The 24,709-nt window shown below is 38.0% G+C and overlaps 1 protein-coding gene across 1 annotated transcript in view; it reads right to left on the reverse strand.

Annotated features, from left to right (window-relative positions):
- MORC1 (MORC family CW-type zinc finger 1) overlaps positions 1–24,709 on the reverse strand; it is a 175,511-nt gene that overhangs the window by 32,393 nt on the left and 118,409 nt on the right. Inside the window, exon 18 of the mRNA XM_032852629.1 lies at positions 8,593–8,838. Within this exon, the coding sequence (XP_032708520.1) occupies positions 8,593–8,838 (246 nt within the window). The remainder of the gene's footprint in view (positions 1–8,592; positions 8,839–24,709) is intronic.

Consider the following 24,709-nt stretch of genomic DNA (forward strand, 5'->3'; position numbering starts at 1 on the left):
CCTAGGGCATTCTGAAGAGGTTTAAGATGTTCTTTAAAAAACTCATTATTTTCATGACAATTTTTTAATCTCCAGAAAATGCCTAGAGTTTTAACTGAGTCCCAGTTGGAGACTTCCACAGTGCCAAATGACATGCAAGGTCTTACCAAGAACTCTCTCATTGCATAGACTTTGAAAATGAATGAACCACGCTGGCGAGAAGGGCAAGAATAAATTAGTATCAGGAAGGAAAAAACAATACCACAGAGGTGACACCAGCAAACTACGGGATCAGAAGCAACTGGAGAAAAGGGAAATGAAGCCCAGGGCCACATAGATAGTCTGGGAGCATGTTAAGTGTGAGACACGGTGTAGAACAAAAAGACAAACCTTAAAAATGACTGGACAATGAGCATTATATCTCAATGAAAAAAGAAAGAAAAACAAAAGAAATAGTTTTTCTTAAAAAATAGCTTCCATAGACCATAGGCCTTGGAGAGAAAAGAATATGAAGAAAATTCAGTTAAGAACGAGGTGGAGTGAGAAGAGGAAGAACTTAGGAAAACGGGTCAACTGCTATAACCCTAAACCACAGCAGAGGAGACATCTGGGAGAATGAATGATAACAGCGCAGCAGTCGTCAGTGGTGGTCAGATTTGGGAGAGATCTGAAAAGCCATCAACACTCTCATCATTTCAGGCAAAGTTGCACAGCCGTCAGTAGGACAGCCTGAGTGAGGTGTGCCTGGAACTTGGAAGAGAGAAAAATGAAGTACACGACTATGAAAAAAAATCCATTCAAAAGGCAGATGGACAGACACAGCAAAGAGAAGAGGGCGCTTAACAGATGGACTCCTTATCCATACAATATGAGAAAGATACATTCCTTGGAGCACGGGTGGAACAGGGCCTGTGGCTTTCGTGGTACAGTCATGTGGGTAATATCGTCACTGTCACGCTTTTAGGGGAGGTCAACATGGCAGCCTGTCTTAGCGGGAAGCCTTTTAAATATTCAGTCAAGTAACGAGCCAGCAAGTGTCAGACCATAATTGGCCAACCCATGCAGATTGGCACAAAGGGAGAGCATGCACGGTGTAAGTCTGTGTGTGCCTTCCAGTCGGACAGAGACTGTATTTATCATTCAAATGACCCAACCGCTATTATGATGCTATACAATGGTCTCATCAGTTTGGATAATGTAAAATCATCCCTGTGCGATGATGGGCTTTCTTTGACGTACTGAACATATATTTCTAAGCCTATTACACTTGGAAATAAGGACCTGGGCCCCAGTAAATTCACCAAGATAATAAAACCACCTGGTTGTAAGGGGATGAGAAGAGTCCTGTGTAGTAGCTGATTCTTCTTCTCTAAGTGATAATCTCTTGCAGCACTGTTGGCTGAGTGCCTGCCTTCTATACACGGGGTCAGAATTAAAGCATGTGCATAGATACACACACACACGGAAGCACTACAGGGTGAAGAGAACTGGGTAGAAAGCCAGGGGTTAAGAAGAATCATTTTTCTAATTTGTGAGTTTAAGAAAGTATAGACAAACATTCAGAAGCAATTATTTCCTACTGGAATTACTGTAATTAATTACAGAAACTGATGTGCACCTGTGGATAATTCATATTTATCTAAATAAATCAGGCACCCTGAGTTTGAGAACAGACGTCCCACGAGGATCAACAGGGCACAAATAAATCCTACCCCCACCACACACACGAATAACATAAAACTTGAGAAATATTACATAAAAAGAAAACAACAACTATAATATAAATGTCATACCTAGCTTATGAAAAAGTACTCACGAAAAGCTGTATGCGAAGCTTAGGAAGGTGACAGAGGGATGGCTACATGAAAAACGTACCAACAGGATTGTGGAAAACATGCAGTGACTAGTATGGCTCACAGGGACAGTGAAATCATGTTCTTTCCAATACCAGTTGTACTTCCTATTCCCTTCTGGTTGCCAATTACATTTTGATTCTTCTCCTTTTGGAAAATACTTTGGTGTTTCCTTTCTTCCTGGGTTTAGTTGTTCCTTTTTGTTAAAATGAAGGTTTTTCCTGCTTCCTTTCACAAATGACTCTTAGACCTTCTCAATATCCCTCAGATGGCCTCTTAACTCAAGAAGTCATGTTATGCCTGGGATTAAGGGGGCAGGTAGAGAATGTGGATGAGACAAGTCTGGCCGGAGTTGGTCCCTGTGGAGCTGGGAAATGGGCACTCAGGAGTTGATGGTAGTATGTTTGAAATATTCCATCATGAAAATTTTTTTTTAAGATTTTATTTATTTGACAGACAGAGATCACAAGTAGGCAGAGAAGCAGGCAGAAAGAGAGAGGGGAAGCAGGCTCCCTGCTGAGCAGAGAGCCCAATGCTGGGCTCGATCCCAGGACCCTGGGATCATGACCTGAGCCGAAAGCAGAGGCTTTAACCCACTAAGCCACCCAGGCACCCCAAAAACATTTTTTTAATAAAACTTCCATTGTTGGGAGTATTATGCCTCCAACTCAAAGGAGGAATACCCAACTTTTGTATCAACATATCAACATGGGCGGAACTGGAGGAGATTATGCTGAGTGAAATAAATCAAGCAGAGAGAGTCAATTATCATATGGTTTCACTTACTTGTGGAGCATAAGGAATAACACAGAGGACATTGGGAGATGGAGAGGAGAAGTGAGTTGGGGGAAACTGGAGGGGGAGATGAACCATGAGAGTTTATGGACTCTGAGAAACAAACTGAGGGTTTTGGAGGGGAGGAGGGTGGGGGGTTGGGTGAGCCTGGTGGTGCGTATTATGGAGGGCACGTATTGCATGGATCACGGGGTGTGGTGCATAAACAATGAATTTTGGAACACTGAAAAGAAATAAAAAAGTAAAATGGAAAAATAAAAAAATAAAAAGTAAAACCTCCATTGTTGTTATGCCATGTACTTTCTGACAATTATTTTCTGCTGACGGGCACAAAAATTAGGCTGAAGTCAGAAGACACCTCAGCTCAAGACAGGTATAATGAGACCAGGCCCCTTTCTTTTTTTGAGGGGTGAGGAGAAAGAGAATGCGCACGTGCACTGGGCAGGGGCAGAGAGAAAGGATCTTAAGCAGGGTGCACGCCCAGCATGGAGCACTATGTGGGGCTTGATCTCATGACCTCAAGATTAAGACCTGAGCCAAAATAAAGAGTCTGACAGTTAACCAACTGAGCTACTCAGGCAAGGCCAGGCCCCTTTCTAAATACTCTCCCTTATATTATCATGACAACAAGCAGCAACCATGTAGGTGACTATAGTTATTCTTATTTAAAGGTTAGCTATAAGCTCCTTGGCGATCAAAGTAAAAAGAGAACTCATATAGTAAGCAATACAATTCATATTCTAACAAAAGGAAGCACTAAATAGATTTTTTTCCTGAAATTAAATTCTAATATCTAAATGAACTTTTAAATTACAGTGCAAAGAACACTAAACAGCATAATGGACAATGTCTTTAACACGGCAGTGTTAAATAGTAAGATGCAGTGTTCCTCACATGGCCAGTCCTGGAGTCAGTTCTTCCTATATATCAAAGGCTATCTTTCACACCTGTATCAATAAGGCAAAGCAAGTCTTTTGGTATCTATAGGATAGTCAGATACAAAGGCCTTTGATAGTTACTACCAAAGTTAGAATCAGGGATACATAATTTAGGGGCAATAAACAGAAATACATCTATATTTCTTGAATAGATTTCTCTAGGGTTTCTGGCAGTGGCAGTAAGTCAGTTGAGAATTACACTCTGATGGGGATCCCTGCTATAAATTACAGGAAGGGTCATATGCTATAGATTTGGGCATATAGATTTTAGGATGATCTTCAAGTTTTACACATATATTTTATATATAATATATATGCAGGTATATATTACATATACATAAATTGTATGGATTTGCATACTATTAAAGTTTTCTCACCCTAACAACTCAAATGAAAGGCATCATAATTAGCTGTCGGAATGTATAAGTCCCAGTGCCATTTTCACTGGTTTCTATAGCCTTCGATATGTAACTAACTTTTCTGAGTCTTGTTTCTTCACCTAAAAACTAGGTTATTCAATTAAATGTTTCATTACTTTGAGGTACTAATATGACATGCTTCTTGAATTCCTCTAATTTTCATGAATGCGAATCAATCTCAAGGTGTCATTTAGCCTATGAAATTTATCTCACCAGGATTAGATCTGGATAATCGCCATTGCTGGGTTCAACTTCAATCAAAGCCTTAGATTCCTGCACAAGGTTTTGACTCTCCTTCCTATTAATTTCCCAGGAAGAGGCCTGTGGCAATATATTAACAGGAAATATACAAGAGTTAGCAGCAATCACTGGTACATGCTAAACCACATGCATTCAGCCTCTATTCACTTCTGTAGAGAAGCAAACTTCTGGGGGCACCTGGGTGGCTCAGTCGGTTAAGCCTCTGCCTTCCGCTCAGCTCGTGATCTCAGGGACCCAGGATCGAGCCCCGCATTGGGCTCTCTTGAGTAGAGAGCCTGCTTCCCCCTCTCTCTCTGCCTGCCTCTCTGCCTTCTTGTGATCTGTCAAATAAATAAATAAAATCTTTAAAAAAATAAAATCTTTTAAAAAAAGAAGCAAATTTCTGTGGGAAATACGGAAAATTCAATTTCTGATCTTTGCCCTCAAGAAATATATGATTTAGGTAAGCACTTGTAAAAGTTAAAAAACAATACACAACAATAAAATAAGAGTATCATAAGGCAAATTAAGTATGAAATGAGTGCTGCAGACTACAAGCCTCAATAGTGAATCAAACGATCTTCATGAATTACTGCCCATACACTGAATAAATATGTCTCATGTGGATATACACATTGTTCTTAAAATTTAGGTAGATGTTGCTGTGGGGACATAAGATATACCTTCATTTCAAAATATCTATAATGGCTTTCTGTTATGTAGTTCTTAATCGGTAGATGGACAATGCCTATATTGTCTCTATGTGAGAGCTCTGTGTCATTTTTTAAAAAAAAGATGTCTTCATACTTGAAGAGATGGGAAACAGCTGGTATGAAAAATGTATGATGCAGGGAAAGGTCTCCTTTGACTGGAATGGCTACTAGTAGATGCTCAGCTTCTCGAGAGCAAGAACTGTGTCAACCTCTGCACCCTCAGCACCTGGCCCCACAGAAATGCTTAGCATATGTTTGTTCGCTGGAATGAATTAACGAAGGACACTGAGAGAACATTAAAGGGAATTAAAAGCTGTAGATGTAGGAAACAATAAGATTATTATTTTTACTGGGAGCCTTGCTTTCAGGAAAAGCTGTTGAGGATAAGGAAAGTGGAACCTTCTGAGAAACACAAGGAGGTGATAAAAACAATTCTCTAGGAAGAGCAATTAACTAACAATTAACAATTAATTAATCACCTGTGTTAATAAAGTTGAATTGTGGTACATTTAAGTTAAAACATTAGCTAATTCCAGAGCTACTCTTATCAAGGTTTTGGAGCACATTATAAGATTGACTCGGGCATATCTGTCTTCCTAATTCCATCTACTTAGGCTAATGTTAAAATTAATGATACTTCCCGTGCCTCCTCTGGTAGTGGTAATGCCCAGTGTGCTTACTGGACAGATTATTAGAAATTTACGGCAAATACTCCTCAAGTAATTGAAAGTTGTTTCAGTTGAGGTTTAAATTTTGGTTAAATTCATTTTTCAAATGTTACAGAATTCCAGTCTCCTGATCTGCCCCAATTCTAGATTTTTGTATAGAGTATCTTCTGAAGTGAAATTTTCTTGCATTTCCAAGAGTTGACATCCCCCTATCTTTACGTCTTCACATTCCACTTGCTAATCAGTCTATTCCGATCTGATTTCTACCCCGTTCACTCCAACAAAAACAATAAAATTCTTCTGAGATCACCCCATTACCTCTAAGTCACTAAATAAATGGACTTTTTTAGGCCTTTCAACGGAAGCTAGCCTCTCTGACTAACTCTCCTTGAACTGACATTTTCTACCTTTTGGTTTTAATGAGGAAACAAGCACCTGGCTTGTCCTCTTCCTGCCCAATCATTTCTTCACCATCACCTGGACACACTTACTCCCTACAGCTAGCCATTAGATGGTAAAATCCCTCAGGCTTCTGTCCAGTCTTTCTTCTCTTCTTACCCTTACTCCTCACTCAGCATGTCCTCTTTGAGGTCTCAAACTGATTTACCACCAACAGAACCAGCCACCTTCTAGAATTTTCTATTTCAAAGAACGGAGCCACCATCAAACCAGGTGCAGGGCCCAAAAATACTGTAGTCCTTGACATTCCCCTCTGTTTCACCTTCTGTACCTAATACATTGCCAGCACGGGTCAGCGTCTCCTCCTCAAGACAAACACAGAGGGAACAAATGCACCCCTCCTCTGATTGGCCGCCATCACCTCAGCCCAAGCTGCCAGTGTTTTCCCCTAGGAGACCACTGTTAATAGCCCCCTGACTGCTCCGCCCATATTCACCAGAGGCTTCCATACTCAGCTAATAATCTTCTCTAAAGGAAGATCTGATCATACCACCTCCTTTCAGTGGTGTCCCACTGCTTTTAGGATAAATGCAAAACCCCTTGTCAAAGCCTGTAGGACCTACATGGTTCTGGTCACTCCCTAAGCTTCTCACCCCACAGTCCCTTTCCATCTCTCCGCCCCACCAGAGCGTCCTTGTCTTCTTAAGGTACTCTGTATTCACCAGCATCCTTCTTTAGCGTATGTGTGCATCCTTAGGAAATGCTCTTCCTCTCTTTTTGCCAATTTAATTGGGATTCAATCCTAAAAATTCAGCCATTGCTTTCACAGGATTTTTTCATCACTTTGTCCCATTCAGTCCCTCCAGGCAGGATCAAATCCCTTATTATAAGTACTCATGCTACTAAGTCATTAAAAACTGCCACAGTAGCAGTTCACATTTGTCTAATTATTGGATTGTCTGTCTCCGTGTAAGTTTAATGCAACCAGGGACTGTATGTGGGTTTGCTCACAGTTAAATCCCCTGTAGTTGGCTAGCATACTGAGTGGCACTTAACAGATGATTTTATACACACACACCACACTAAGTGAATCTCTATAGTCTAAAATGTGTTATCTTAACACCAAGGTACTCTTCAACTTCTCAATCACTTATGTTTTTACAGCATAAAACCTACTCATAAAATATATCAACAAATCCCAAATCTTGAAATTGCCCAGTTAACGAGTGGAAATCAGGCTTAAAGGAGATAGGGCTATAAAATGACGTAACTACTTTTTATATTACATACATGCAGCATTTTGACATAGCAAAGGTTAAATAAATATCTTCTGAATATTTGAGCTTGTATGTATATAATTCAAAGTAATTATGACCAATAATTCTGTTGATTGTAGACAGTTCTTTTCCCTACAGTCTTGAAGAAAGATTTAGGGCCCAAACTTCAAAATTAGAGGGAACTGGTCCTCAGATATTTTAAGAGAATGAGCTACCAAAAAAAGGAATGAGAAATGCTACCTCCAGAAGTAATACGTTTCTGTCACTAAAGATTTTCTAGAGGAACCTATACACCATTTGCCAAAGACTTTACAAAAGAACGTGTGAGATATTTCTGCAGTGTAACAATGTGCAGAATAATTCCTTTAGAAAGAACCATGCCTAAAATATCTTGTCTCCCACAATGCTTAACACAGTATCTTTACACAGAGCAAAGTTCAGTAGATATTTGCTGATCAAATTAGTTTACGGCTTTCAGAGCCTACGGCAATTTATTTGAATATTTTCTCTGGTGGCCCATCTCTACCCTTTAAGAGTAAATTTAATTTGGGGAAATAGTAAAAAGGCATTAGAAATCAAACTTGATGAACAAGGCAGATGAGGTAGGCAATGAACGTTGGCTTATAAAAGATTTTAAATGGTGGTGAGATATTGTCTGTTATCATCCACCACTGAATCTGACATAGGTTAAATGACCACTGAATTGTAGGTATTCTTATTAACATATGCTAAATCTGAGAGCAAGTTCTCAAAAAGGGATTAAATAAGAATAATACTGTAAGAATGAAAGTGCAGCGATTCTTTTGAAAAAAACAAGCTCATTTGGAAATTATGGGGTGGTGCATTTGTTAAAATCAGTCCCACCACTTAAGTGTATTGTCAAGATTATATCCCATTTTTCCAGAACCTCAACTACTGGGTAAGTACCTATTATAAAATCTGGCTAAGAATTTTTGCTATAAAGCACTGAATGCAGAATCCTCCAGATTACAGGTTCATCCTATATGAATGTTTCTCTCAAATACAGATCTTAAATCCTTTTCCCATGCAGGCATTCTTAGGGCCATGTTAGTTGGTTGAGCATCACACAGTGCACTGATGTACTGGTATTAGCCTTCCGACGTTTCTTCCAAAAGAGAATGGGGAGGAAAAAAATAGAAATTGGGACCTTGTCCTGGAAACTCCACTGACAATACGCATGCTATAATTAGAGTGCTTTAAAAACGTGAAAATGAAATAGAACCTTTGCCCAGTGCTATTTCTGGAATAAGTGAATGACTATACATTTTGTGGATAAGAAAAGAAAAACACCTGGGACCTCTGGGCTGAGCTGACGTTTTCTGGCAGGGTGGCTGGACGTCTGGGCTGCTGAGGCTTTGCTTTCTTCTGTGGAGACTTCTTCATAATTTTAGTGTCTGTAATACATTCCACATCAGAGTCTGTCCCTTCTGTGTTTCTCTTCCAGCCTCTGTGGCTGACATGAAGCTCAAAGGAGGCAAGGGACCCCTGCTTCAGGTCATCGCCCCTAGGCCTGATTTTCTGAGTTACTGTATTATCCTGGAATAACAAAGAACATGTTTTCATTTTTGGGGAGCCAGCTTATTTATAATTATCATTTCCCTCAAAACCTTATGACATTAGGCGATATTTATTACTAATAAACACTTCAAAAACTTTAAAAAGCAGAAGTGTAGAAAATAGGCTTTAGCAAATATATACCACCGTAAGGTCTCACTCAGAATTTGATTCAGCAGAGGAGGCCTGAGCCAAGAAATCATCTAATTCTGGGATGCCTGGATGGCTCAGTCATCAAGCATCTGCCTTCGGCTCAGGTCATGATCCCAGGGTCCTGGGATTGAGCCCTGCTTCAGGCTCCTTGCTCCATGGGAAGCCTGTTCTCCCTGTCCTACTCCCCCTGCATATGTTCCCTCTCTCGCTGTCTCTCTCTCTGCCACATAAATAAATCTTAAAAACAAAACAAAACAGAAAAAAAAAAAAAACCTTCTCTGATTCTGAGGATGCAGAAGACTACAGACTGAGAACATAGTATGCTTCCTGACTTTCTCCCAACAGAGGTTTACTTGCCTTTGGTTCTCTGGAGCAAAAAGTAATCTAGCTATCAATCCTATCATCTGCATGTTAAGAAATAACTAAAATTGTAGTTTTCGGTATGTGTGTGCACATGTTTGTGTGTGATTGGTATAACTGAAAACCCCAAAGGTAAAAAAAAATATTCTAAAACTTCCATTTTAGATTGTAACAGACATTTGAGGAATATAATAGAACACAAAGGAACCACAAGAAACAATGTAGGAATTGCATATACAACATATTTCTAGGCAAATATATATCCACAGACTGAATCAATGTATCTTTCTATATATATTACATATATACATATATGCATACATAGCCATAGAAAATATGGAAAATACATTAAAATATTTAAAACGGTCATCACCTCCAGATAGTAAGACTACGGGTGACTTAAATTTTATTTATCTCTTATTTACTTTATTTTCTAAGTTTTTCCTATCACTCTAATAAGACAAAAAAATAATGGAAGTTAAAAATATGTGTTAGTGTTTCACTCTCTGAGCCTCACTAACCGTGGTGACATTTGGCCCTTGATAAAGTCTTACCCTTCATATGGGAAACATGACACAAATGGCTAAATCCTACTTTAATTACTCACCTTAGATGTTGAAGTTCGGCAGGTAATAGTAGACTCGGTGATCCTATTTGGTATAAACTGAGGCTTTTATGGGGGAAAAAATGGTTAGATGAATGTAAGTAAAAGAAACTTTCAATTGGAATATTACAATAATCCAATAGTCTTCATTTCTTAATGGCGTTTCAAGATTGCACACCTTCACTGATAACTGTTTAAGGGGTCCGTGGTAGTTTAGATCTATTGCAACACTGTTGTGATGACTGGTGACCGGATAAGATGAGAATGCAATGGTTTGTCAAACATCACAGATCAGATGTCTCCTGAGCAATTTCAGGAACCACTATATCCAACAGGCCTCCACAGCCCCTGTCTGCTTTCTCTGGAGGCCCTCTGTTCTGCACATGCAGGTCCCAGCATCTGGAATGAATCCTGACCTTCAGCAATAGCTCTAGTTCAGAGCTTGGGGCTGGAGTGTCAAGGCACATTTGAGGGCAGACTGGCCTCAACGGTGTCCCTGATACCAGGATGCTGCTTGTGCTCACAGGCGCAGCTGAACAGAGAGAGGAAGCATTTGTTCTGCCTGTAAAAGAAGTGCCTTTTAAGCTAATATTTTGATGGGATGATGGCCATGTTAAATTGATGAGACGTTCATGAAATACACGGAGAGAAGATAAAGAATAATACAGGCCCTACTGCCAGGCTCAGGTTCATTCCCCCTGGGATGTGAGCCTGGTTCGGGGTCTGCTCGGACCTCCTTTGTGGTAGAGCAACCATTCATGTTTACTGGACCACAAACACCTGTGTGGGAAACAGCTCAGTGGCCAGATTCTCTGGGACACAACATTTCCTTTCCTCTTATAAATACCTGACTCTGAAAATTGGGAGTCCTGACTGATGAAGGGTTGACTCTGTTCTGATGAAAATTTTTCTGAGATAGATGGCCTGCACAGATTTTGAAATAGCACCTTTTCTTCTGAGACCCAAAAGCCTCTTGGAACATCCTATAAAATTCACATATCTCTCAAGACAACCCTTCCAAAACAGAATTATTTTGCTTCTATACCTGCACCTGCCTTCAACCAGTACTTCTAATGCATTCCCCCTCCTGAGTAGTGACATCACCAAACATCCAGACACCAAAGCTAGGTTATCTTTGGTCCGTCATCACCTTCAACCCTCCACCTTATCAGTGACGAAGTCTTATAGATTTCTTCATTTAAATGTCTTTTAAATTTGGAATTTTCTCTAGCCTCAAGTCACCATATTGTTTTAAGGTTTTTACCATCTTTTGATTGAACTATTTTCTATAATCTTGTGTTACGTGCTTCTGCTCCCTTCCCCTTGGTCCCCCAGAGAAGAATTAATGCTTTATCTTCTATAACCCCATAACATTGTTTCTTTTTAGATGTTTATGCAGATAATATACTCACATGAAACAACACACATTTTTTAAAGTATATTTGGAAAACTCTCCGTACTACTCCATTCTTCATTTGACCAGTTCACATTCCACTGCTGTTGTTTTTCTGTTTATCTTTCCAGAGTTCTGTTTATAACTCATACAGAAGCATATATAAATAAGCTTTCCCTACCTTTTTTGAGTATACTATGAGTATACTACGCACACAGTCTATATCTTGCTTTTGCACAAAGGATACATCCTAGAGATCTTTATTAGCACTTAAAAAACTTCTTCATTTCCTTTTACAGATGCATCATATTCTAATAATGTACTGTTATATAAAAATTTATTTAACCAGACCTGCTGATAAACATTTAGATCTTCTCAACATTTCATTCTACACAGTATTTTATAATGACATATAAAATAGGTAATTTTGTAAATAGATAATTTTATATTTATGTATATATAATCAATTTCTAAAAGTGTAATTTCTAGATCAAAAGGTATATGCATTTGTAATTTTGATAGACAGTGTCCACTATCTCCACCAGGCTTTTTGGTGGCTCAGCATAGTCATCCTTGTGACTATTTCAAGAACAGTGATAAAAAGTACATTCTTTATTTTGAGAGTAGAGAGTATATATCAATTATGTATACATGAGTATTATATATTATTGATTGTTTAGATATTCGTAGGTTGAGGGTCAATTAAAATTTCTTATTATCAGCATTATTGACTCTTTTTCCATGTATCATTTGTAGCTTTTTGCTTTATGGAACTCAACACGATGTTAGCTAATATGAGAGATTTGTAATGGATACATCTTTATTATAAACTGAAGACTTTAGTCTAATTTAATGCCCTTCCTTGGTCATTTAATGTTTTTTTTCTCTTGAATTCCAAATTAATATTAGGTTGGACCCCTATTTGATTTTTGTACATCTGTTTGAGATCACATGTTCAATCCTTCTGAATTGCCATTTTATTTTTTTTTAGATATATTAGAATATAATTTGTAAACATTTGCTTTTATCATGAACAATGAAGTTTTTAAACTATCTAAAGTACAAAAAACAAAACAAAACAAACAAACAAAAAAAACTAAAGTACAAATGTTGCAAGGAGAAGCTAGACAATAAGCAGTGGATGTTACAGAAATATAATATATAATATAATACAAGTTTAATGTATAATTAGAATATTAAGTGGTTTCTGAGAATTACATTTTTTCATCTTTGAACCATTTCAAGGCAGTGAATTTCTCTATTCTCTTGGAAAATTTCTTTGGGGATAATCTTACAAGATTATTTTCAAATTTCCTTGAAATTATTTAAATATCACTTAACCTTACTTTTTTTTTTTCTGTTTCCTAAGAGACCTAGGCCTGTCAACTCTCCAATGCTAAATATCACTGATCTTCCTAAAAACCAGTATTTTTTTTCATTTCTTTTCAGCGTAACAGAATTCATTGTTTTTGTACCACACCCAGTCCTCCATGCAATATGTGCCCTCCTTAATACCCACCACCTGGTTCCCTCAACCTCTCACCCCCCGCCCCTTCAAATGCCTCAGATTATTTTTCAGAGTCCATAGTCTCTCATGGTTCACCTCCCCTTCCAATTTCCCTCAACTCCCTTGTCCTCTCCATCTCCCTATGTCCTCCATGTTATTTGTTATACTCCACAAATAAGTGAAACCATACTATACTTGACTCTCTCTGCTTGACTTATTTCACTCAGCATAATCTCTTCCAGATGGGCATCTTCTATACAGCACAGGATCAAGCTTTGCCTTGTGATGCAACCTCAAATTCCTCGTTATTTATTAAGGTAAAGTTTAGGCCATTTGCATTTATTGATACCATATATGTGGTTGGTATTAGCTGTCATATTATTTTGTTTTTATTAAAAATTTATCTTAAGTTTTTAATGATACATCCCATTTCTCTTGTTTTGTTTGGATACTTCTTCTGATACTATGGAGGATTTTTCTTTCCCCCCAAGGAGATACCATTACAATGATAATTTTATAAAACTCTTATTCTTAGTTCTTTCCATCTCTAGACAGTATCTATAAGTTTCCTACCCTGGATGATGATGAAATTTATTTTCTCTACCTTCTTTTCTCTACCTTCTTTTCTTCCACTATTTACTGGTATTCTCTTTCTTTGTATTTGCATCAGTACCAAAAAGTATCCTTAAATTGCTTCAATATCTCTCCATCTTTTTATAGGTAAAGCAAACAAATTACCTTTTACCTTCTTCCATCCTTGACTTTTTTTTTGGTTGAATTATTTCTACGTTGCCAGGGAATTTACATTCAGTTTGCTACCTAATGTTCCATATAGCTTAGCCTATAGTTTAACTATAGTTATGGTCTATAGCCTATAGTTAGATATAGTCAATGGCTAATTCCAGTTTTCTTGCTGTAGAATTTTCAGGTATCTCTTGGCTGGCTGAAGTTTGATCTTGTTTTCCTCTAAAAGGGATTCCTGAGTTTGTTTGTTTGTTTTCCTGCTTTCAAAACTATTTGTTTGTAGGCTTTTTATCTGAAGGATGGTATGATGAATATAAAATTCTTGGTTTATACCTCCTTTCCTTGAAGGTCTTATAGTTCTTACTTTACTATCATCCGAGTGAAGTTTCCTGTAGAAAATTTGAAGCCAACCTGATTTTTTTTGTCTCTGTGATTTGATCTTTATGCCTACTTATCAAAACATTTTATCTTTTTCTGCACAGTTGAGTAACTTTTCTAGTATATGTCTTATGGTTGTCTATTCTTGGGATAGTTTACCCTAACCATGCAGTGTTCTATTTCAAATATGCTTCTTCAAGATTTTTTGTGTTTAATTAAAAGTTTTCCTGATTTATATCTTTAAAAATGTGTTCTTACCTTACTTTTTCTTTCAGTACTCCAGCTATACAACTACTGAATCTCCTTTTCCTACTTCCATTATCATTTTCTTTGTAATTATAAGAGGTCCTTCCCAATTACTATTCATTTTATTTGCTTTTTCACATTTATCTTCTATAGCAGGGGATATATAGCAAACTTCTTCTGTGAAGGGCTAGACAGGAAATATTTTAGACTTTGTAGACCACATATAGTCTCTGTTGCATACTCTTCTTTTTTCAATCATCCAATAAATAAAAATCATTTTTAGCTTAAGGGCCACACATGAATTGGTAGTGGGCTAGATTTGGTCAATGGGTAATAGTTCAATGACCCCTGCTCTATATCCCCATTGTGTTTATCAGAGTGATAATCTGCCTTTGAATTCTTTCCAGTTGTATGATTTATTTTTTCTATTTCTTCCTTGAGTTCTACCAAATCATGCTTCATTTTCATTGTTTCTTGCTGTTTCAACATCTCTTCCCAAGTTCTTATATTTCTTCTTTGAGGTCTTCCTTCATAAAAAAAACCAAAACAAAACAAAAAAAAAACCCTTTTTTTTTACTAAGTAAAAACTTATTTCTAAATATGTATGTAAAATTTCCTTCTGATCTATGTCAACACTTTTTATTTTTACATTTCCAGCTGTACCAAGAAATAACTGACATACAGTTCATTGCATATAACTCAAGTGTATATTTTGATAAGATTTGACATATGTATAAAGTCATTATAAAAATCAAGATAATGAACATATTGATCATCCCAAAAAATTTCCTTGTGCTCCTTTGCAATCCCTCTCTACACCCCTTCCTACCTTCTCTGATCTTTCTCTCAATATAGGTTGTCTTCATTTTCTAGAATTTTTATTAAGTGGAATCACATAGTATGAAAGTTTTTCTGGTTTCTTTCACTGGAAGAATTATTCTGAAATTAAACCATGTTGCTATGTCAATCAACAGTTCATTCCTTTCTCTTGATGAGTACTACTCCACTGATTGGACAGACCATAATTTGTCCTTTCACTTAATCATAATTTAGGGGTTTTCAGTTTTTGACTATTATAAGCAAAACTAATACGAGCATACAAGTTTTTGTGTAGACATACGCTTATGTTCATATGTATATTTGCTTGGTGAAGTGTCTGTTCAAATAATTGCCTATTGTAATTATGTTGTTTGTCTTCTTACTGAGTTTTAAAAGTTCTTTACAAATTCTAGATACAAGTCTAGTGTCAGATATTGTTTCATAAATATTTTCTCTCAGTGGCTTGCCTTCTCAATTTCTTAACTATGTACTTTGAAAAGCAAAAGTTTTTTTTTTAATTTTAAAGAAATCCATTTGTCAAAACTTCTTTTAGAGCTAGTGCTTTTTGATCATACTTATGAAATCTTTGCCAAACCCTAGGTCACTAAAATGTCTTCCTATATTTTATTCCAGAAGGTTTATGGTTTTGACTTTTACATTTAAGCTTATAGTCCACTTCAAGATAATTTTGGTACTGAAGTAAGAGTCAAGGTTCATTATTTTGGGGGACATATGGCTATCCAAGTGTTTTGGTAACATTTGTTGAAAGGTTATTCTTCCTCCCATTGAAATGTATTGGTCCCTTTACTGAAAAACAACAGAATATACATACATGTGTGAGTCTATTTCTGGACTCTCTATTCCACTGCTCTCTATGTCTCTTTTTATACCAATATCACACTATCTTGATTACTGTAGGTTTATAATAAGTCTTGACATTAGGTAGTGTCGGTCCACCAACTGTTCTATTTCAATGTTATTTTGACTACTGTTGGCACTCTACACGAATTTTAGAAATGTTGGCAATTTCTACAAAAAAAAAATCTTTCTTGAATTTTGATTGAGGTTGCATGAAGTGTATAGACCAGTTGGGGAGAAGACACTTTAATAATATTGAATCTTCAAGCTCATGAACATAGGTTATCTCTCCATTTATTTGTTTCATATAATTTTTTCAGCAATGTTTTATAATTTCCAGTTTACAGGTCCTACATATTTTTGTTAAATTTGTCCCTAAGTATTTTACATGTTTATTTTATTTCCTATGGTATTTCACAAATTTTAATGCCAGTGTATATAGTATTTTTTTTAATTTTAGTTTTTAATTGTTTGCTGCAAATATGTAGAAACAGTTGATTCTTACATACTAACTTTGTATCCATCAACCTTGCTAAGATCATTTCCCAAGTTTTAGTCACTTTTTTTTTTTTTACAGATTCCATCTGATTTCCTACATGAACTGTCACAACTAAAAAGTTTACCTCTTCATTTGCAATCTGAATGTGTTTTATTTTTCTTTCTTTCTTGCACTGCCTAGAACTTTGTGTACAATGTGAATTGGAGTGGTGAGAGCAAACCTCTTTGCTTAATTCCCAATCTTCAGAGAAGAGAATTTATTCTCTCACTACAAGTACAATCCAAGTTGTAAGTTGTTTTGCAGATCGCCCTTTATTACATTGAGACAGTGTTCTTCTGCTCCTGATTTGATGTGACTTTTCATCAGGTATGGATTTGGTTGCTTCTTGTCATGTCATTTACATTTTACTGGATTTTTTCCTCTCTTTTATTATGGAATCTTGGGTTCCTGGGTGGCTCAGTGAGTTAAGCCTCTGCCTCTAGAATTATGAGTAAATAAAAACTTTAATAAACTCCATAAACTTTCCTCCTCTGTATTAATTTCAGGGTTGTGTTTCTACCAAACTTCAGACATTAGAGAAAAACACAGCAAAAATTAAAATGCCTCAACTAGGGGCACCTGGGTGGCTCAGTGGGTTAAGCCTCTGCCTTCAGCTCGGGTCATGATCCCGGGGTCCTGGGATTGAGCCCCGCATCAGGCTCTCTGCTCAGCGGGGAGCCTGCTTCCCCTGCTCTCTCTGCCTGCCTCTCTGCCTACTTGTGATCTCTCTCTGTCAAATAAATTAAAAAAATAATAATAAAATCTTTTAAAAAAAATGTCTCTACATTTTGAACAGAAGGACAACATTAATCATGGTCAAATAAAACATTCTAAGGCAATACAGAAGCCAATACCAGACACTGAGATAACCTCCAGATGCCAGTAATAATGCCTCGAGATGAAGGCAAAATTCACTCATAATTAGAAGAACACACTGGTAGTTGGCGGAAGAGGCATTAAGTGACAGCCACTCTGAATAACTACATTTCCCTGCACGGTTCTATACCCAGAAAGTTTCACTACATTCAATGAGTAATTTCACAAAATCTGCACTAAAGACACACCATATCCTTAATAATATTGGGCCCAGGGTGCCTGGGTGGCTCAGTAGGTTAAGTGACTGCCTTAGGCTCAGTTTGTGATCCTGGAGTCCTGGGATCAAGTCCCACGTCGGGCTCCCTGCTTGATAGGGAGTCTGCTTCTCCCGCTGACCTCTCTCCTCTCATGCTCTCTCTCATTCTCTCTCTCAAATAATAAATAAAATCTTTAAAAAAATAATATTGGGTCCGATTCTTTTACCTGTCTGAGTCCTGTTCATCTTGCTCCTTAATTTCATCACATGATTTCCTTCACCTTATAACTCCAGGGATTGCTAAAATTAAGTGAATTTACACCAGTCTTTCCATCTCTTAAACACTACCCAGCTCTTAAGGAATCCTTTTACTTCCTTAAACTTACAGTTCTTCTAATTCTCTCAGGATTATCAATGCTCTTCATAGCTACTGAAACTTTTATTCTCTTTCGGTTCTTCTCTTTTCTTTCAATTTATCACACCCCTCTTGGCCTCCCTTCCCTGTTCCCCATTCTGCCTGAGAAAAACAATTCATCACCTCAGCTCTGCTCTACCACACCCACCATAATAAATCCCAGCCTTAATCAATTAGATCATTGATCATTTTCCCAGTCTTCTCAGAAATTTTGGGCTGGTAAAATTTGTGTAATTGTTGAACCCACACCCACACCATAAAAAAGGTATGGTTCTCATCCCCTCTGGATTTATTCTTTTGCTTATCCTTAGTTAGCTTCTTTGCCCCCTGATAAAGTTTGTTCCAAATCTTCGTTATATCTGTACACAAAGTTTGCCTCTTTCACCATCAGCTGATGGCCCTGATTCTTCTTTAGGAAAAAAACAAAACTCTTAAAAAAAAAAAAAAAAAAAAGAAAGGAAGGAAGAAAAAGAAAAAACAAAACTAGACTAGTAGGTTTGTATGACACCCCGCCCCCTCCTTTTACCTTCTCTCCCACAATCTCAGAGGGTAAAAATGTCCCTCCTCTTACCCTGAGTTAAACTCTCCAACGGAGTCCTAGTAATCCTTCCTTCCTGTCTTTGCTGGAATCTTTCTGTGTCAGTCATACCTCATCTCTGCTGCAAAGTCTCCCCAGTTTCACTGGCTCCCTTCTCGCGAGTCCAGAAACACTGTCAAACCTCTCCCTACCACAAATTTACCTCAACCCTACGACCTAACTCTCTAGTTACAAACTATCTTTCTCTGCTCCTTCAGTACAAAATTTCTTTGAAATTTTCTTTAAAAATGAGCTTATTGCTCATGGCTCTCACTTCTTTACTTTTCATTGATCCCTCCACCCACCTAGCTTCCTTTCAGAAACTTATCTTGCTGATCTGAGCAATCAACTCAGTTGTTGTAAAAACCAATGGGATCAAGGCAGTGAGAAGGTAAGCCACAGACTCGGAGAAAATATTTGTAAAAAAAAAAAAATTGATAAAGGATGGTTATCCAAAACACACACACACACACTTAAAATTCAAACAATAAAAAAAAATCAATCTGACTTAAAAACAAGCCAAAGATCTTAACAGACACATCACCAGAGAAGATACACAGATAGAAAATAAGTATATTAGGGGTGCCTGGGTGGTTCAGTGGGTTAAACCCTCTGCCTTCGGCTCAGGTCATGATCCCAGGGTCCTTGGATTGAGGCCCACATCGGGCTCTCTGCTTGGCAGGGAGCCTGCTTCTCCCTCTCTCTCTGCCTGCCTCTCTGACTACTTGTGATCTCTGTCTGTTCAAATAAATAAATAAAATCTTAAAAAAAAAAAGAAAAGAAAAGAAGTATATTAAAATATGCTCCACATCGGGGAGGGTATGTGCTATGGTGAGTGCTGTGAAGTGTGTAAACCTGGTGATTCACAGACCTGTACCCCTGGGGATAAAAATACATTATACGTTTATAAAAAAATTAAAAAAAAATATGCTCCACATCATAGGTCAGCAGGGAAATAGAAGTTAAAACAATAATAAGACATAATAAATAGCAATAATAAGATACCACTACATATCTGTTAGAATGGCCAAAGTCCAAAATATTGACAACACCAAATGCTGGTAAAAATGTGGAGTAACAGGAACTATCATTTGATGCTGGCAGGAAAGCAAATGGTACAGCCACTATAGAAGACAGGCTGGCAGTTTCTTAGAAAGCTAAACATACTCTTACCGCTTAAACCAGCAACTGCACTTCTTGGTATTTACACAAAAGAGCTGAAAACAAAGGCCCACACAAAATTCTGCACATGGATGTTTATAGCAGCTTTATCTATAATTGTCCAGCCTTGGACATAACCAGGATCAACTTTGGTAGGTGAATGGATAAACTGGTATATCCAGACAATGAAATATTATTCAGTGATAGTAAGAAATGAGCTCTAAAGCCATGAAAAGATAGGAGGAAACTGAATGCATATTACTAAGTGAAAGAAGCCAATCTGAATTTTCGACACACTGTGTGACTCCAACTATATAACATACTGGAAGAGGCAAAACTATGGAGACAGTAAAAAGATCACAGGTTGCCAGAGGTTGAATGGAACACAGGGGAAGTATTTTTATGGCAATAAATATACTTTGCATGATACTATAATGGTAGACAGATGTTATAGTACATTTGTTCACAGCCATAGATTGTACACCAACAGTGAACCCTAAGGGTCTACAGACTTTGGGTAGTTACAATGTATCAAAATAGGTTGATCATTTATAACAAGGGTACCACGCTGGTGAGGGATACGAATAACAGGGGAGGCTATGTATGTGGGGGGCAGGGAGTATAGGAAATATCTCTGTATCTTCCTCTCAATTTTGTTATGAACCTAAAACTGCTCTAAAAGAAATAATAAATTTTTTTTAAAGTGTACTTAGTGCAATGCCCAGATCACAACAGATACAAATAGATATAAAGGTAATACTTGCACACTTAACAATTCAGCAGAATTAATGAGAAAAGACCAAAACAAAACACTATAAAGTAAGATCAGAAAGAAAGTTTTCTAAAGCATTAAGACAAAAAGTAGGGCATTTCAGTTTTATCTATTGAAATACCTTCTGTGGAAACAGGGATGACATATAATTAGTGAACTAAAATAAATTGGCCCTTGTTAAGTGTACTAAGTTGAAGTTGACCTTAATGAAAAATGTTACCAGTTCCTGCAAAACTTTTCTCTTCTTAATTAGAGATAGATATTTCAACCAGTAGGTGCATTTCTACTAATAGATGAATGAAGATTAGTTATGGAGTTGACCTATACTTTTTTAATATAGTTTTTAAAATCATGTATATGCTTTTTTATTTGAAAAACACATTTTTACATCTTTAATTGTATATTTTGTAAAACAGAAATCTACATAACTGTGCATCTGCTTTGAATTCGGTCTCCTTTGCTTAAGGAGTAGTTTACTAACAACAGCATTTTTTTTTTTTTTTAAATCATCGCCGTCATCTTCAGGCTTCAAAGAACCATCATCACCCTAGAAAGCTTGCTAATAGCAGCATTCATTTTTCTAGGACACTTATAAACTCTCCCAGAAAGACTCTTAAGTGTCTTTACATATTTGGAAAGTCCTGAAAATCACAGACTGATTCAGCAAAAGCTGCATGAGATGAAGGGTCGCCAGCGGCACAGAAGCTGAGGGATCCGCAAGCCGGGAGGATCTGTGGTACCTAAGACTCATCTGGGGACTGTAGCAGAAATGCCAAGATGCCCAGGCTTCAGTCCCCAAGACCCTTGTTCAGTCCTGTAGATCCCAGGGAATCCGCATTTTTACAAAACTGTGGCATTCCCATTTAGGTGACCCAGTCATCATAGCGTCCCAGCCCTGGGAGGCAGGGGGTTCTCCCCTCTAAATGTATCTCTGCTTTGTGATACTAGAGATAAAATACTTCTATGTATCTATAGCATTAGGGCTTTCAGAGCAAATTTTTTAAAATTTTTTATTAATGTATAATGTATTATTAGCCCCAGGGGTATAGGTCTGTGAATCACAAAGTTTACACACTTCACAGTGGAGCAAATTTTACTACAACTTGAGACCTGCAATAGGAGAACCAACCTTGGAAATTAATTTATGACTTAATTATTAGTGAGAGAGCATCTGAAGACATTACCTCCAGAGAGACTTACCTCCTTGGAGGTATGTGTTTACATTTTAAGGGGAGAATAGAATTTGTGACCATGTAGACATTGCCAGTTATAAAGCTGGAGAAGCTAGTCTTATCTTCCCCAAGAAAGATTTATTTATATTCCAAAGGATAAGAGTAAGAATCCAGGATACCTCCCAAAAGAGTAAAGGGGTGTGTGTATGGAGAGGAATAGGAAGGTGGCTATCCTTCTCCCATATAAACATCCAGATTCTTTTCTTTTCCTTTTCTCAGAGTTCTTTACCAGTAGTACAAAGTCGGGTATCTATAGGACAACATCTGATCTGCCTCATCTCATCCACTGCTTCAGGGATACAAATTAGGACAAATGTGAATCAGCACAATTATTTGCTATAATTAAATAATAATTTCCTTTGCTCCAGAAATCTCATGTTTATATTCAGAATAAAATGAACAAATATAGATATTTAAAACTTAACAGCTTATAACAAACATGGGCAATATTCACAGGCTCTAAAATTTCAATGGATCTTCATAAACAACTAGTTTAATTCCCTTCTTTTTATTATTTATTTACTTGAGAGAGAGACAGAGAGTGAGAGAGCGAGTGCGGTGTTGGGGGGGGGGGCAGACAGAGGCAGAGAGAGAATCCCAAGCAGGCTTCATGCTCAGCCTGGGGGGTTCCATCTCAAGCCTGAGATCATAATCTGAACTGAAATGAAGAGTTGTATGCTCAGCTGACTGAGCCACCCACGCACCCCTAGTCCCCTTCTTTTTCTTAGGCTAGGGGATGCTAGGATCGAGCAGGCCTGAGGTCTACTGCCCAGAAACAAGAGCTGGGACCTGCAGCCCAGGATCCTGACACCAGCCAGTGCTGCCTACCACATTCAGCTGCCTCCAGCATCTCTAGGAGCCCCAAAACATACTCCCTCCATACCGCCTTCCACTGAGCTCGCTGCCCTCCATATCTGCCTAAATAGTGATGGGGCACCTCAAAAAAGAAAAATGATGATTGCTGATAGCTATTAATTTCTCAATTTCTCCCACACCGAAGAGCTATCAATCTAAACTGAAAGTAAGATATCAGAGTACTTCAAACAGCTTTGAAATAAGAAATCAATCTCCTACTTTAGGTCTATCTATAGTCCTCTCCTGCTTAGGTGACTTAAGCCAAGAGAGGGACATTGCTTAATATCAGAGTGAGGGGTCTGGATCCTGACTGTGTCAGAGGACTGTGTTCTCCAGTTTCTTAACTCCACTCTTGGCAAGTTACTTCTCTGTGCCTCAGTTTCCTCTTCTATGAACGAGGAATTATAAAAATCACAGGACTGTCATAGAGTTTAAGTGAGTCAGTACACTTAAGGCAGCTCTAACAGTGGTATGTTCTAAGCACTACTGTCATTTAGTCCTTCCCTTCATCCTTCTCCTTTAACTCCTCACCTATGAGAGGGAAACAAACCATAAGAGAGTCTTAACTACAAAGAACAAACTGAGGGTTGGTGGAGGGAGGTGGGTGGGGGATGGGCCAGATGGATGACAGGGATCAAGGAGGGCACTTGTTAGATGAGCACTCGGTGTTGTGTGTAAGTGATGAACCACTGAATTCTACTCCTGAAACCAATCTTGCACTGTATGTTAACCAACTAGAATTTAAATAAAGATGTGAGGGGCACCTAGATGGCTCAGTGATTAAGTGTCTGCCCTTGGCTCAGGTCATGATTCCAGGGTCCTGGAATCGAGCCCTGTGTCGGGCTCCCTGCTCCTCGAGGAGTCTGCTTCTCCCTCTCCCTCCCTCTCTCTCTTATGAATAATTAATTTTTAAAATTTGAGGGGCGCCTGGGTGGCTCAGTCATTAAGCATCTGCCTTCGGCTCAAAATTAATAACATTCTCATCTACAGACTACATGCAGTTAATCACTCAGGGCAGTTTTTGAATTCACCAAAACATACATAGTTATGGAAATTTCTGGGAAGAGACTAGAGAGGAGAAGGGAATTCTATAAAAATATAAATATAAAAATATATAAAAAATAATATAAAAATATTTAAAAAAATGCAATTTTCTTAATACAAAAAACCCTGTGGAGAACAAATGGCCCTGTATATGCAGAAACAAGTGGCAGATAAACCATGGAGCAAATGAAGCTTTGGCTTCAAGACCCCTCCCCAACACAGGCCCCCTCCAAGACTCTGACCCTAACTTCATACTTATAAATTTTGCAGTTTCTTTTTTTTCTTAGTGGGGGAGGACAAAACTGTACAAACTTCAAGATCAAAACAACCTGATCTGCCCTTGGTAAGAAACATTTTAAATAAGGCTTATTTTCAAATACCAGGAGTTATTACTAATGGTCTTGGCAAGAAGACCTCCTTTAGAATTCTCTGAATAGAACTCTAGACCATTAGAAAGAAAGGTCATGGGCAAATAACAGTTAATTCTCTGTGTCTGGATGAGAGCCCCCAGGTGTATCAAGAGACTGGCCTGTGTTAGGCTGGGTCTGTCTGGGCAAGCAAGAGTGACTGAAGGAGCAGGGTTAAAGCACTAGCTGGTCAAGGACAAGATAGAAAACAGAGATTACGTCTGAACTTCACTCAAGCCTATAGGAGTTAGGGCAGAGGAAGGAACCAGACTCAAAACAAGAAGACAATCAGATGGCAAAGGCTTAACGATCTTAAATCAAGAGGAACAAGATAGGGGGTTTGACTTCAAAATCAGAACAATCAGGAAGTACAGTTCCTTAGACGGAACTGAAAATGTGAAACTGGGTCCTGAGGAAGAGAGGAGATGCGGTTTAACAAGAAATGGAATGCAAGCTTCGAAGGGCAGACTCAGGAGTGCTGGTGCTCAGGGACACAGGCTCAGAGACACAGCGTTCCTTCAGAAGGGACCAGAGAGCAGCCCGCTTTGGAAGGAAGCCAAATGTCTGTACCTTACTCTGGGAGGTCAGGAAACAGGCCTACAGTCTTCCAGGGTATCAGGCAGCCTCCGTTCATCCCTAAAGAGCATGCACACTAATTGAGAACTGGTTGTACATGCAGTTCAGGCACCCAAGGAAGTTTTACATGGCAGAGATGGAC

Source organism: Lontra canadensis, unplaced genomic scaffold (assembly GCF_010015895.1).
Source record: "Lontra canadensis isolate GAN:19392208 unplaced genomic scaffold, GSC_riverotter_1.0 scaffold6, whole genome shotgun sequence".
Classification (NCBI taxonomy): domain Eukaryota; kingdom Metazoa; phylum Chordata; class Mammalia; order Carnivora; family Mustelidae; genus Lontra; species Lontra canadensis.